Source organism: Ranitomeya variabilis, chromosome 2 (genome assembly GCF_051348905.1).
Source record: "Ranitomeya variabilis isolate aRanVar5 chromosome 2, aRanVar5.hap1, whole genome shotgun sequence".
In the NCBI taxonomy this organism is placed as follows: Eukaryota; Metazoa; Chordata; class Amphibia; order Anura; family Dendrobatidae; genus Ranitomeya; species Ranitomeya variabilis.
Window position 1 is genome coordinate 162,420,679 of NC_135233.1, and position 14,911 is coordinate 162,435,589.

Genomic DNA, 14,911 nt, shown 5'->3' on the forward strand with positions numbered 1-14,911 from the left:
GTCACACAATACCATCTGTGACCACAAGAGGGAGCCTGAAAACGGAGTTCACAACAGTACCCCCCCCCCTTGAGGAGGGGTCACCGAACCCTCATCAAAACCCCCAGGGCGATCAGGGTGAGCCACATGGAAGGCACGAACCAAATTGGCCGCATGAACATCAGAGGCGACAACCCAGGAATTATCCTCCTGACCATAGCCTTTCCACTTAACCAAATACTGAAGCCTCCGTCTAGAAATACGAGAATCCAAGATCTTCTCCACCACGTATTCCAATTCTCCCTCAACCAGCACAGGGGCAGGAGGCTCAACCGAAGGAACCACAGGCACCACATACCTCCGCAACAACGACCGATGGAACACATTATGAATAGCAAACGATGCCGGGAGGTCCAAACGAAATGACACAGGGTTAAGGACTTCCAAAATCTTATAAGGACCGATAAACCGAGGCTTAAACTTAGGAGAGGAGACCTTCATAGGAACAAAGCGAGAAGACAACCACACCAAATCCCCAACGCGAAGTCGGGGACCCACACAGCGACGGCGGTTGGCAAAGCGCTGAGCCTTCTCTTGTGACAGCTTCAAATTGTCCACCACATGATTCCAAATCTGATGCAACCTATCCACCACAAAATCCACTCCAGGACAGTCAGAAGACTCCACCTGACCCGAGGAAAAACGAGGATGAAACCCTGAATTACAAAAAAAAGGCGAAACCAAAGTAGCAGAACTAGCCCGATTATTAAGGGCAAACTCGGCCAATGGCAAAAAAGTCACCCAGTCGTCCTGATCAGCAGAAACAAAACATCTTAAATAGGTTTCCAAAGTCTGATTAGTGCGCTCGGTTTGGCCATTCGTCTGAGGATGGAAGGCCGACGAAAAAGACAAATTAATGCCCATCTTAGCACAAAAGGTCCGCCAAAATCTAGACACAAACTTGGATCCTCTGTCGGAAACAATATTTTCAGGGATCCCGTGCAAACGAACCACATTTTGAAAAAACAGAGGAACCAACTCGGAGGAGGAAGGCAACTTAGGCAAGGGCACCAAATGGACCATTTTAGAAAAACGATCACACACCACCCAAATGACCGACATTCTCTGAGAGACAGGGAGATCTGAAATAAAATCCATGGAAATGTGCGTCCAAGGCCTCTTCGGGACAGGCAAAGGCAACAACAAGCCACTGGCACGAGAACAGCAAGGCTTAGTCCGAGCACAAATTCCACAAGACTGCACAAAGGAACGCACATCCCGCGACAAGGAAGGCCACCAGAAGGACCTAGCCACCAAATCTCTGGTACCAAAAATCCCAGGATGGCCTGCCAACACCGAAGAATGAACCTCGGAAATAACTCTGCTGGTCCATCTATCCGGGACAAACAGTCTCTCCGGTGGACAACGGTCAGGTCTATCCGCCTGAAACTCCTGCAGCACTCGTCGCAAATCTGGGGAGATGGCAGACAAAATCACCCCTTCTCTGAGGATACCAGCTGGCTCTGAATCACCAGGAGAGTCAGGCACAAAACCCCTAGAAAGAGCATCAGCCTTCACATTCTTCGAACCAGGCAGGTATGAGACCACGAAATCAAAACGAGAGAAAAACAACGACCAACGAGCCTGTCTAGGATTCAGCCGCTTGGCCGACTCGAGATAAATCAAATTCTTGTGATCAGTCAAGACCACCACACGATGCTTAGCTCCCTCGAGCCAATGTCGCCACTCCTCAAATGCCCACTTCATAGCCAACAACTCCCGATTACCAACATCATAATTCCGCTCGGCAGGCGAAAACTTTCTTGAAAAGAAAGCACATGGCTTCATCACAGAGCCATCAGAGCTTCTCTGCGATAAAACAGCCCCCGCTCCAATCTCAGAAGCATCAACCTCGACCTGGAAAGGAAGGGAGACGTCTGGCTGACATAAGACCGGAGCCGAAGAAAACCAGCGCTTCAGCTCCCGAAAGGCCTCCACAGCCGCAGGAGACCAATTAGTAACATCAGAACCCTCCTTGGTCAAATCCGTCAATGGCTTAACAACACCAGAAAAATTAGCGATGAAGCGACGGTAAAAATTAGCAAAACCCAAGAACTTCTGAAGACTCTTAACCGATGTAGGCTGCGTCCAGTCATGAATAGCCTGAACCTTGACTGGGTCCATCTCAATAGCAGAAGGAGAAAAAATGAAACCCAAAAAAGAGACCTTCTGGACTCCAAAAAGACATTTTGAGCCCTTCACAAATAAAGCATTGGCACGCAGGACCTGAAACACCATCCTGACCTGCTTAACATGGGACTCCCAATCATCCGAAAAAAACAGAATATCATCCAGATACACAATCATAAATTTATCCAGATATTCGCCGAAGATGTCGTGCATAAAGGACTGAAAGACAGAAGGAGCGTTAGAAAGTGCAAAAGGCATCACCAAGTACTCAAAATGGCCTTCGGGCGTATTAAATGCAGTTTTCCATTCATCACCCTGCTTAATACGCACAAGGTTATACGCACCAGGAAGATCTATCTTGGTGAACCAACTAGACCCCTTAATGCGAGCAAACAGATCAGATAACAATGGCAAAGGATACTGAAATTTGACCGTGATTTTGTTTAGAAGGCGATAATCAATACAAGGTCTCAAGGAACCATCCTTCTTAGCCACAAAAAAAGAACCCAGCACCAAGAGGGGAGGAGGAGGGGCGAATAAGTCCTTTCTCCAAAGACTCCTTTATATAACTCCGCATGGCAGCATGCTCCGGCACTGACAAATTGAAAAGTCGTCCCTTAGGAAACTTACTACCAGGAATCAAATTTATAGCACAAACACAATCCCTATGAGGAGGTAGAGAACTGAGTTTGGGCTCATCAAATACATCCTGGTAATCTGACAAAAACGCAGGGACCTCAGAAGGAGTGGATGAAGCAATTGACACCACAGGAGCGTCGCCATGAATTCCCTGACAACCCCAACTTGACACAGACATTGCTTTCCAATCCAGGACTGGATTATGAGTCTGCAACCATGGCAGGCCCAACACGACAACATCATGCAAATTATGCAATACAAGAAAGCGAATCACCTCCTGATGAACAGGAGTCATGCACATGGTCACTTGTGTCCAGTACTGAGGTTTATTCGTAGCCAATGGTGTAGCATCAATTCCCCTTAGTGGAATAGGGAATTTTAAAGGCTCCAAAACAAAACCACAGCGCCTGGCAAATGACAAATCCATCAGACTCAGGGCAGCACCTGAATCCACAAAAGCCATAACCGGGTAAGATGACAGGGAACAAATCAGGGTAACAGACAAAATAAACTTAGGCTGTAAAGTACCGATGGTGACAGATTTATCAATCTTTTTTGTGCGCTTAGAGCATACTGAGATAACATGAGCTGAGTCACCACAGTAAAAGCACAACCCATTTTGCCGTCTATAATTTTGCCGTTCACTTCTGGTCAGAATTCTATCACATTGCATAGACTCAGGTGTCTGTTCAGAAGACACCGCCAAATGGTGCGCAGGTTTGCGCTCCCGCAAACGCCGATCAATCTGAATTGCCAGAGTCATTGACTCATTCAGACCTGCAGGCGTAGGGAACCCCACCATGACATTCTTAATGGCTTCAGAAAGACCTTTTCTGAAATTTGCAGCCAGGGCACACTCATTCCATTGAGTAAGCACCGACCATTTCCGAAATTTCTGGCAGTACACCTACCTCTGCATCATCTTGCCCCTGAGGGCCAACAACGCTTTTTCAGCCTGGTTCTCAAGATTAGGTTCCTCATAGAGCAATCCAAGGGCCAGAAAAAAACGCATCCACACTGAGCAACGCAGGATCCCCTGGAGCCAATGCGAAAGCCCAATCTTGAGGATCGCCAAGCAAGAAAGAAATAATAATCTTAACTTGCTGAACAGAATCCCCAGAGGAACGAGGTTTCAAAGAAAGAAACAACTTGCAATTGTTCTTAAAATTCAGGAACCTAGATCTATCTCCAGAAAACAACTCCGGAATAGGTATTCTAGGCTCTGACATAGGACTGTGCACAACAAAATCCTGAATACTTTGTACCCTTGCAGCAAGATGATCTACACTGGAGGCTAAACTCTGGATATCCATATCAGCAGCTGAACTCAGAGCCACACCAAGATTAAGAGGAGGAGAGAAGCCAGACACACAGCAGCTAGACACACGGCAGCAAAAAATAAATAAATAAAAAATCTCCAAGCTTCTTTTCTCCTGCTTCTGCCATGCAATTAACACTTTATAGGCCGGCTGTACTGTTATGATCCTAGTGGCAAGGATCGCAGGTCGGACTAGCTAAGTAACTGAACAGACTACTAGCTCTGGGGAAGTGGTAACTAGATTGACCGCAACCTGATCCTATCCGCAAACAACTATAGGCAGCCGTGGAACGTTACCTAAAAAATCCTAGACGTCTCGTCACGGCCTGAGAAACTGACTATTCCTGGAGGGAAAGTAAGTCCTCACTTGCCTCAGTGGAAGACCCCAAAGATATAGATTAGCCCCCCACAAATATTAACGGTGAGTTAAGGGGAAAGCACAAACGCAGAGATGAAATCAGATTTAGCAAATGAGGCCCGCTAATACTAGATAGCAGAAAATAGGAAGGAAACTGTGCGGTCAATAAAAAACCCTATTCAAAATATCCACGCAGAGATTGCTCGAGCCCCCGCACCAACTAACGGTGCGGGGGAAGCAACTCCGTACCCCAGAGCTTACCAGCAAAAAGAAATCACATGTTAGCAAGCTGGACTAGACTCATCATACACAGAAATCATATTGCAGGCAGATGAGCAAAAAATACTCAAACAGAACTTAGCTTATCCTGAAGAGGCAGAAAACGAGATAATCAGGAGTAATCAGAATAGCACTGAATACATTGACAGCCGGCAACAAGTGGGAGTGAAGCAGAGCTAAATAGGAGCCTCCCTGGTGAATAACGAGGCAGCTGATCCAGCAGACCCGCAGGATAATAAACCAAACCACCAGGGGGAGCCAAAAAACCAAAGTCACACAATACCATCTGTGACCACAAGAGGGAGCCTGAAAACGGAGTTCATAACATTCCATAGAGTGTGCAACCAAATATTAAGCTGAGGGCGACAATTTTATCCAGCCCATTATTGGGGTTTTGTGTGAAATTTTGTCCAGTTTGCCTCTGTGTTATTGTGTTGTCCCAATACACAGGAAATAAACAAGTGTTCAACATGTTTAACTGCAATAGTTTGCTGTGAGAAATAATTCATTTTTGAACAATTTCAAAGGTGCCAACACGTTAGTTCATTAACCCCTTCCTGACACTGCCACTGTACAACAGATGTAAGTGGCACATATAAGGAACAGGCTTGGGAGCTGAGCTCACTCCATACAATGCGTGTTTTATCTATATTATACAGGATATATTCAATATCTGCCATGGTTGGAGTTAGATGAATATGGCAATTTAACAACTTTGAAGCTGCAGTCAACTGAAACCAAAGAATTTAAAACACCCCTTCATAATTCAGCAACTGCGGCGTGCAGATGGGTCTTCATGGCTATAATGGGGGCATCTTTGTGCTCCAAAGAAACCCTGTGAGATGTCACTTAAGAGAGCAGTAAGGAGCCAATAGGTGGTCCCTAGTGTAGCACGAGGCAGTGTTCCACCAGAAGGAAAGGACTGACGAGCAGCATTTTTAAAAGTAACTCTCTGGTTTGGCTTTTATTTTAAGTCATGTGACAAGGCTCGTTAAGGGGTCGACATTGACTGTTAGGATTGCTACTTCCGATACGTGGCACTGGAGACAATCTCCAATACTAGTAATCTATAAATATAATTGTCTAAGGGGTACTTCCGTCTGTTTGTCTAACTTCTGGAATGGAAATCCCGGGTCGCTGGTAGATCGCGGATATTGGGGCGGGATTTAAACACTGCTTCACTTTTTACTATTGATGCTGCCTATGCAGCATCAATAGTAAAAACATATAATGTTAAAAAAATAATAATAAAATAACACATTATATTCTCACCTTCCAGCATCCGCTGCACTTTTTCCCGCTCCTCGCGACGCTCTGGTCCCAAGAATGCATTGCGGCAATGACTCAAGATCATGTAGCGGTCTCGCGAGACCGCTACATGACCACAAGTTATTGCCTCAAGGCATTACTGGGAACAGAGCGTCGCGAGGACCATCGCTAAAGGCCTGGGCTGGATCCGGGGGCCGCCGGAAGGTGAGTATATATACCGCGTGGGCTGTGCTATATACTACATACATATTCCAGAATACCCGATGCATTAGAATCGAGCCACCATCTAGTTTAGTAATAAGAACGTTTACAACGGTATTACCATATAATATAACGACATGCCCCTGGCTAGGTGGTTTGAATGTCAGCGGGTTATTGCAATATAAGCTGAAGCCAGCTTGCTGTAGGGGTTAACACAGATTTCAACAATGACTAGTCAAGCTCTGTGGTTTTGTTTATTTGCAATGATTGTTTAGCACCAGGAGCCTCCAGGTCTGACTATACCCAATCTTTTGGCAAGCAGACCATGGTCTGTAGCCATTGCAAATAAAGAGCCTGGGGTGGGTGGGGGAATCTACCACCAAGGACTAGAGCTGCAAGCAGTTTGTATTTTCTCCCCGCGTTTGTGTAGGTTTCCTAAAGGTTCTCTAATTTCCTACCGCACGCTAAAGACATACTGATAGGGAATTTATATTATGAGCCCCAATGGGGACAGTGATGATAATGTCTGTAAAGCACTGTGGAATTAATGGAGCTGTATAAACTATTGTTACAATAAATGCTACGCACTTGCAGGCCAGACTATAGCCTCCAATAACGGATGTGGGGTGAATTTTCTGTTTCACAAGCTCATCAGCATTCTTCAGCAACTCAGCGGCAATAATTACCTAGGTACAGAAAGATACTATGTTAAAGGCAAACAAACTTAAAAAGGCATACAAATGCATGCATAAGTGTATAACTAAGCCTACGAGGCTTTAGCAGGCTGCATTTAAAAAAAATAAATAAAAAAAATAAAAATAAAAAGTACTGTTGTGATGATAGCAGTAAGGTCAATTCTATAAACCAGGGGTGGGGATAATTTTATTTTTCTGCTAAGGGCCCCCCTTTGGATATTTATACCGTCATTCGGGGCCATACAAATTACGCACCGACTCCGCCCACAAAGTATGTCCTGACGCTGGCACTGGAGTCAGAATGTGATCTTTCACTGCCCTCGCCTAAGCATTCAGTAGTGAATGTTGCATGCTCACAGAGAAAGGAAACTAATGGGCTGGTGGCCATCGAAAGCTGACTGCTCAAGTACTGCGGTCCACAGGAATCAGCCTGGGGGTCAGATAAAGCCATCGAGGGCCGTAAACGTCCAACGGGTCTGAGGTTCCCCACCCCTGCTGTAAATGAACGTTGTCTCGCACTGTCTCAAGCTGTGTTGCAGGGGTTTCCCAGAAAACTGCAACAAGACTTGTGACTTTTACATTTGGGAAGCTAAACACATTGGCAGTCTGGGAAAAAAAATATTTGGTATAGCAGTTAAAATATATATCCAAGCCAAATTAGGTTTTCCACTACTTCGATATTTATGACCCATCCAAAGGATAGATCATCAATATCAGATCAGTGGAAGACCGTGCCAGCAGGGTGCACAGAGTGCGGAGCAGGACAATCTGGCTCTGTACACTGAAGAACTACAGCTCAGCTCCTATTGAAGTAATAATAATTTTTATTTATACAGCGCCAACATATTCCGCAGCACTTTACAATTAAGCGGGGACATATACAGACAAATTCAATACAAGTTAAGACAATTTAAACAGTGACATTAGGACTGAGGTCCCTGCTCGAAAGCTTACAATCTACAAGGAAATGGGGGGACACAAGAGGTGAAAAGTGCTTGTTATTTCAGGTCTGGCAATTATAATAAATAGGGATTTTCATATAAAGCTGCATGATCCGGTCATCAGCCCGTGTGTTTAAGTGCAATAGTCAAGTATCAAGTGCAGTTATCATGTGCATGGAGGGTGTGGAGACATGAATAGTAGGGGGCAGATTCAGAGTAATATTTGGAAGGAGGGAACAGGGCAAAGTTAGTTTACTGAGTAGTTGATGCGGTAGGCTTGTTTGAAGAGATGGGTTTTTAAAGCGCGCTTGAATAGGTCGGGGCTAGGTATCAGTCTGATCGTCTGGGGAAGTGCATTCCAGAGAGCTGGCGCAGCACGAGAGAAGTCTTGGAGACAGGTGCGAGGTTCGGATTACGGCGGATGTTAGCTTTAGGTCATGTGTAGAACGGAGGGCACGTGTAGGGCGATAGAGATGAAAGAGGAGATAAGGCGGTGCAGAACTGTGGAGAGCTTTGTGGGTGAGAGAGATGAGTTTATACTGGACCCTGTAGCGAATGGGTAGCCAGTGTAATGACTGGCACAAGATGGAGGCATAGGTGAAGCAGTTGGACAGAAATAGGACCCTGGCTGCCGCATTCAAGATGGATTGGAGAGGAGAAAGTTTGGTAAGAGGGAGACCGATCAGAAGAGAGTTGCAGTAGTCCAGACGGGAATGAATAAGAGCGACAGTAAGAGTCTTAGGCTTCTTTCACACTTCAGTTTTTTGACGTCAGTCACTTCCGACATAATGACGGATCGACGGATCCGTCACAATAGTTGAAAAAACGGATGTAACGGGTCCGTTTTTTTGACGGATCTGTTACTCGGGGGTTGTATATACTTTTTGGAGCATGCGCAATTGAAAAAAATTGAAAAAACGAATTGGGGCGACAGATCCGCCGAAATGACGGTCGCGACGGATCCGTCGCCCATAGGTGGCCATTCTATGAAATGACGGACGCGACGGATCCGTCGCGATCCGCCATTTCAACGCAGACAAAAAACGTTGCTATGACCGTCAATGTCTAGATGACGTCCGCCAAATTGACGGATCCGTCGCATGACAGATGGAACGGACGACCATCCGTCACAATCCGTCGCTAATGCAAGTCTATGGGGAAAAAAACAGATCCGTTTTTTGAGGAAAATGGCGGATTTAGACTGACGCCAAACAACTGAAGTGTGAAAGAGGCCTTAGTTTCAAAGGTGAGAAAAGGTCGGATTCTGGAGATGTTTTTAAGATGCAGGTGACAAGAGCGAGTGAGGGATCGGATATAGGGAGTAAAGGAAAGATCGGTGTCGAATATGACCCCAAGACAGCGGGCATGCTGCTTGGGAGTTATGGTTGAAACCTCCAGGGTAATTTCGATGTTGGGAAGGAGTGAGGTTAGTAGAAGGGAGAAACACAAGAAGTTCCGTTTTGGAGAGATTTAGTTTCAGATAGAGGGAGGACATGATGTTAGAGAAAGCAGACAGACAATCCTTGGTATTATGAATTAGGGTAGGGGTGATGTTGGGGGAAGAAGTGTATAATTGGGTGTCATCAGCATAGAGATGATACTGGAACCCAAATCTGCTGATTGTTTGTCCAATAGGGGCCGTGTATAGAGAGAAGAGGAGGGGGCCTAGGACTGAGCCCTGTGGAACCCCGATAGCAATTGGATGAGGAGAGGAAGAGGAGCCGGCAAAAGATACAGTGAAAGAGTGGTCAGAGAGGTAGGAGGAGAACCAGGAGAGGGCTGTGTCCTTAAGGCCTATGGAGCGGAGCATAGTGAGAAGCAGCTGGTAATCCACAGTGTTAAATGCAGCAGAGAGATCCAGGAGAATCAGCAGAGAGCAATGACTTTTGGATTTAGCTGTTATTAGATCATTAGAGACTTTAGTGAGGGCAGTTTGAGTGGAGTGTAAAGAGCGGAAGTGAATTGAAGTGAATTAGAGCTGAGCTATAGTACACGGAGAAGCCACTCTACAGTCATGAAGCTCTGACTCCACACAATTAGAATTTGCCAACAGGTTGTCAGCCCCCAATGATCCGGTATTGATGACCTATTAGAACAAGTGATCAGTATTGAAGTAGTCAAATTATTGACAACCCATTTAAACATTCATTTAACAGCAATATTAAGTATATTAGAGTTTTGAGGATTTTTTCTTTTCTTAAAACACTTACTGTGCAGGATCACTAGCTTTACTGTACGAGCTGCTTTAGTTGTGGTGGTTTCAATATGTTATTTCCATAATATTTATTAGTCCTCCAGGGGAACCAGAACATGCAATCATTTTATCACTTACATAATACACTACATGACCTACTCATGTAGTGCAGGGTATAAAGCCTGTTAAAGGGAACCTGTCACCAGGTTAGGCCGATATAAGTTACGGCCACCCCCTTTCAGGGCTTGTCTACAGCATTCTATAATGCAGTATATTTACCACCAACCCGACATGTAAGAGAAGAAAAGCCGGATTACTCACCGGTAATGCTCTTTTAGTGAGTCCACGACAGCACCCTACTGGAGAGAGAGGGATCCGCCCCGCAGGAACAGGAAACCTATTGAGAAATAAATGGGGGCGGTCCGCCTCTCCTCCTCAGTTTTGATTTCAGAGTACCCGGAGGACCGCCAGTATTAGGCAAATATCATTTATTTCATTGTTTAAACTTATTTGCTTATGATTAAAAGGATTTTACTCAAATAATATGCATTATATTAATCTAGGGAGGGATGTAAGAGGGTGCTGTCGTGGACTCACTAAAAGAGCATTACCGGTGAGTAATCCGGCTTTTTACTCTTCGCCACGACAGCACCCTACTGGAGATCTTTCAGAGACCATCACCTAGGGAGGGGACCACCGTGCTGAGGACAGTCCTGCCAAAGTCTAGGTCAGAAGTTGACGATAGGTCTAGCCTATAGTGGTTATAAAATGTAGAAGGGTTTGACCACGTTGCCGCCTTACATATAGTTTCAATCGGGACGTCTCCCCTCTCTGCCCAGGAGGATGCCATCGCTCTGGTAGAGTGTGCCGTTATGCCTTCCGGAGGGTTTTCTTTCCTCGCGGAGTAAGCCAGTCTGATAGCCTCTCTGATCCACCGGGATAAGGTGCTTTTTGTTACTCCATGACCCTTCTTGACGCCCTGGAAGGAAATAAACAGAGCCCTACTCTGTCGCCAGCTGCTGGTCTTTTCAATGTATTTTAACACTACTCTTTTAACGTCTAGAGTGTGATATTTTTGTTCTTCAGGAGTGGATGGATTACTGAAGAAAGTGGGCAAGATTATTTCTTGTGACCTGTGGAATTTTTTTGCTACTTTGGGCAGGTAGGAAGGGTCTGGTTTAAGAATTAGCTTATCCTGAAAGGTTAACAAAAAAGGTGGATCTATAGAGAGTGCTTGGATGTCACTGATTCTCCTAGCTGAAGTCAGTGCTACTAAGAGGGCCGTTTTTAGTGATAGACATTTAATTGGTATTGAGTCTATTGGCTCGAATGGAGAGTCTGTTAGGGCTTGTAAGACTAAATTTAAATCCCAGGGTGGAATCCTAGGTATGTTAACTGGATTCATTCTTTCGCAGGCCGTAATAAATCTGGATACCCATCTATCCCCCGCGATGTTATGGCCATAGAGGGCTCCTAGCGCTGAAACATGAACCTTCAAGGTGTTTACAGTTAGACCTAGTTCTCTCCCTTTTTGAAGAAACTCCAGGATAGAATGTATCGGAATTTCTGATGTGTCGGTAGATGTATGGAATTGAAAAAATTTTCTCCATACTCTTGTATAGATTTTTGTGGTGGAGGGTTTTCTACTATGGAGAAGCGTATCAATTAAACCCCCCGAGAATCCTCTCGATCTTAACATCTGCCTCTCAAGTTCCAGGCCGTCAGGTGTAGATTGTCCACCTGAGGGTGGAAAAACGGACCCTGGAAGAGAAGGTTGGGCGTTGAGGGGAGGACCCAAGGATCTGAGACCGACATGGTCTGTAACCATGAGAACCATGGTCTCTTGGGCCAGAATGGAGCTATCAGTACAACTCTCGCCCCTTCTTCCCTGATTTTGCGTATAACTTGAGGAAGCAATATGATCGGAGGAAACGCGTACGCCAGACTGAACTGCCAAGGGGCTTGGAGAGCGTCCAGAATGTCCGGATGATCCGCTGGAGATAGAGAAGCAAATCTCCGGACTTTTCTGTTTTTCCTTGTGGCGAAGAGATCTGAGGACGGCCCCAAAGAGATATTATGTCCAGAAATATCTGCTGGTTTAGACACCACTCTCCTTGCCTCAGGGTGTGTCTGCTTAAGAAGTCCGCCTGCTGATTGCTTGCTCCCCTTATGTGCAATGCAGTAAGGGATGTTAGGTGACTTTCTGCTAGATTTAAGATTTCCGTAGCAGAAGACATCAGAGTCTCTGATCGCGTACCTCCTTGCCGATTTAGATACGCCACCGTGGTGGTGTTGTCGGACAGGACTCTGACGTCTTTCCCCCGAATCTGTGGGAGGAAATGGTATAAGGCGTATTTTACAGCATTCAGTTCTTTAAAGTTAGAGGAGCTGCAATTTTCTTCCCTGCTCCATAAACCCTGGCAATAATCGTTCCCCATATGAGCGCCCCATCCATGAGGACTGGCGTCAGTGGTTATGGTGTGAGATGGCGTTATTACCCATGGAACCCCACTCAACAAATGGTTTGAGTCTAGCCACCACTCTAAGGAAGTTAAAACCTCCTGAGATAAGGTTATTTTTGTATTTAGGTGACCAAATAACCGTCTATCCTCTTGTAAAATTTGATGTTGTAGGACTCGAGTGTGGTGTTGAGCCCATCTCACTGCTGGTATACAAGAGATAAGAGACCCTAGTAACGACATAGCTTGTCTCAGGGATATACGAGGATTAGTTATTGCGGCTAGGACTTTGTGTCTGATCAGTAGGATTTTTACCTGCGGCAGGAGACACTTTTGAGATATGGAGTCTAACTGGAACCCCAAAAACGCCTGACGGGAAAGCGGAGTGAGTCTGGATTTGTCGGTATTGATTATCCAGCCCAGGTCCTGTAGAGAGGAAATTGCGTGAGCCAAACGATCGGCACATTGAGTAACTGAATTTCCTATTACCAAAAAGTCATCCAGATAGGGCACAATCAAAGTTTCCTTCTGGCGTAGGTATGCCATCACCTCTAGCATTATCTTGGTGAAGATCCTCGGCGCTGTTGAGAGGCCGAAGGGTAAGGCTGCATACTGGAAGTGACGAACCTCGTTGTTGATTTTTACCGCCACTCTGAGGAATTTTTGGTATCTGTTATGAATGGGGAGATGATAGTAAGCATCCTTTAGATCAATGCCCCCCATCATACAGTTTGGGAAGAGGAGTTTTATGGTGGACCTAATGGACTCCATTTTAAATGTATAATTTTCAATGAATGAATTGAGTTTTTTAAGGTTTATGATGGTTCTGAAAGAACCGTCGGGCTTAGAGATTAAGAATAGGGGAGAATAGAATCCCCTACCCTCCTGTCCCACTGGCACTTGGACTAGGACCCGTTTTGATATTAGGGTTTGAATTTCAAGCTCTAAAGCCTGTTGCTGTATAGGCGAGCTGAGAGTTGTTATAATATAAGACTCGTGGGGTACACGAGAGAATTTTAATTTAATTCCATCTCGGACGATATTTAAAACCCACGAGCTAGATGTTATCTTCTCCCATTGGGTGGTGAAAAATTTAAGTCTGCCCCCAACTGGTATGTCCTCAGTATTTGTCTTTTGGGGGGTTGGGTCTTCTAAACATGGTACCTCTCTGCTTGTCGTCTTTAGGGGTCCATGTTGTAGACCTATCCGTTTGCCTCCTTTTGCCAAACGGCCTCCTTTTAAAGGCTCTCCTGTAAAACGGAATAGAGGTTTCAGGAAAAGCTTTCTTCCTGTCCTTTGCCTTTTTGAGTATCTCATCTAAGGTTTTACCAAAGAGGTACTCACCCTCACATGGGATTGCGCATATTTTAGACTTAGATTGCGCGTCCCCTTTCCAACTCTTCATCCATAGGGCTCTTCTTGCGTTATTTACAAGGCCCGCAGATCTTGCTGCTAAACGGAGTGAGTCGGCGGAGGCGTCTGCCAGAAAGGCCGCTGCTCCTCGTATTAAAGGGATGGCTGCTCTTAGTTTTTCCCTCGAGCTTTTCTTTTCAATTTGCTGGTCTAACTGATCAATCCAGATGATCATTGACCGGGCCGCGCAAGTGCTGGCTACTGCAGGTTTGAATATCCCTGTAGCCGCTTCCCAGGAACGTTTAAGGGATGATTCAGCCTTACGATCCAAAGGATCGACCAATAGTCCCGCATCCTCCACAGGTAGAGTGGATTGTTTGGAGGTAGAGGCTACAGCTGCGTCGACCTTAGGGACTTTGGTCCAAGTAAGAAGCTCCTCGTCACTAAACGGATATTTGCGTTTTGAGGCTGAGGGTAGAAAGCCTCTCTGATCTTGCTTCTCCCACTCTCTTTTAATCAATGTTTTCACTGCTGGAATAACCGGAAAACATCTCCTCTTTCTGTCTGCCAAACCCGCGAACATTATTTCTTGCGCGGTTTGCGCACCCTTAGACTCCTCACACCCCATGGTATTTCGAATAGATTTTACCAAGTTGTCCACACTGTCCAAGGGGAAACATGAGCGTCCCTCAATCTCTGATGAGGATGATGACGCTGGACATGATGATAGGGAGGCATCTGACAGTATCGGTTGGTCACTGTCGGAGTCTGACACAAGTGTTGGCGTTTTAGATTTAGAACTACGCGGTTTTTCCTGGGTCATATTTTTTAGTTCTTCTCTAATAATGGCCCGTAGGTCCGTAATGGACACTGCTGCTCCCTGTGTTTCTTTTAAACAGTCCTCACAAAGTTTTTTGGGGTATGAGTCAGGGAGGGGCTGGTTACACAAGGCACATTCCCTGTGCTTCGTTTTTTGTCGTTTTTTGCTCTAAGCGTGTAAGTAGAGAGAGAAAGGGAAAAGAGAGAGATAGGGAGA

At 45.5% G+C, this 14,911-nt stretch overlaps 1 protein-coding gene across 2 annotated transcripts in view; it reads right to left on the bottom strand.

Moving 5' to 3' along the window:
- The window catches only part of LOC143804732 (T-complex protein 1 subunit alpha), a 72,063-nt gene that overhangs the window by 36,952 nt on the left and 20,200 nt on the right, over positions 1–14,911 (bottom strand). For both annotated transcript variants that reach the window (XM_077283121.1, XM_077283122.1), the window contains one exon: positions 6,822–6,919. In XM_077283121.1, the coding sequence (XP_077139236.1) occupies positions 6,822–6,919 (98 nt within the window). The remainder of the gene's footprint in view (positions 1–6,821; positions 6,920–14,911) is intronic.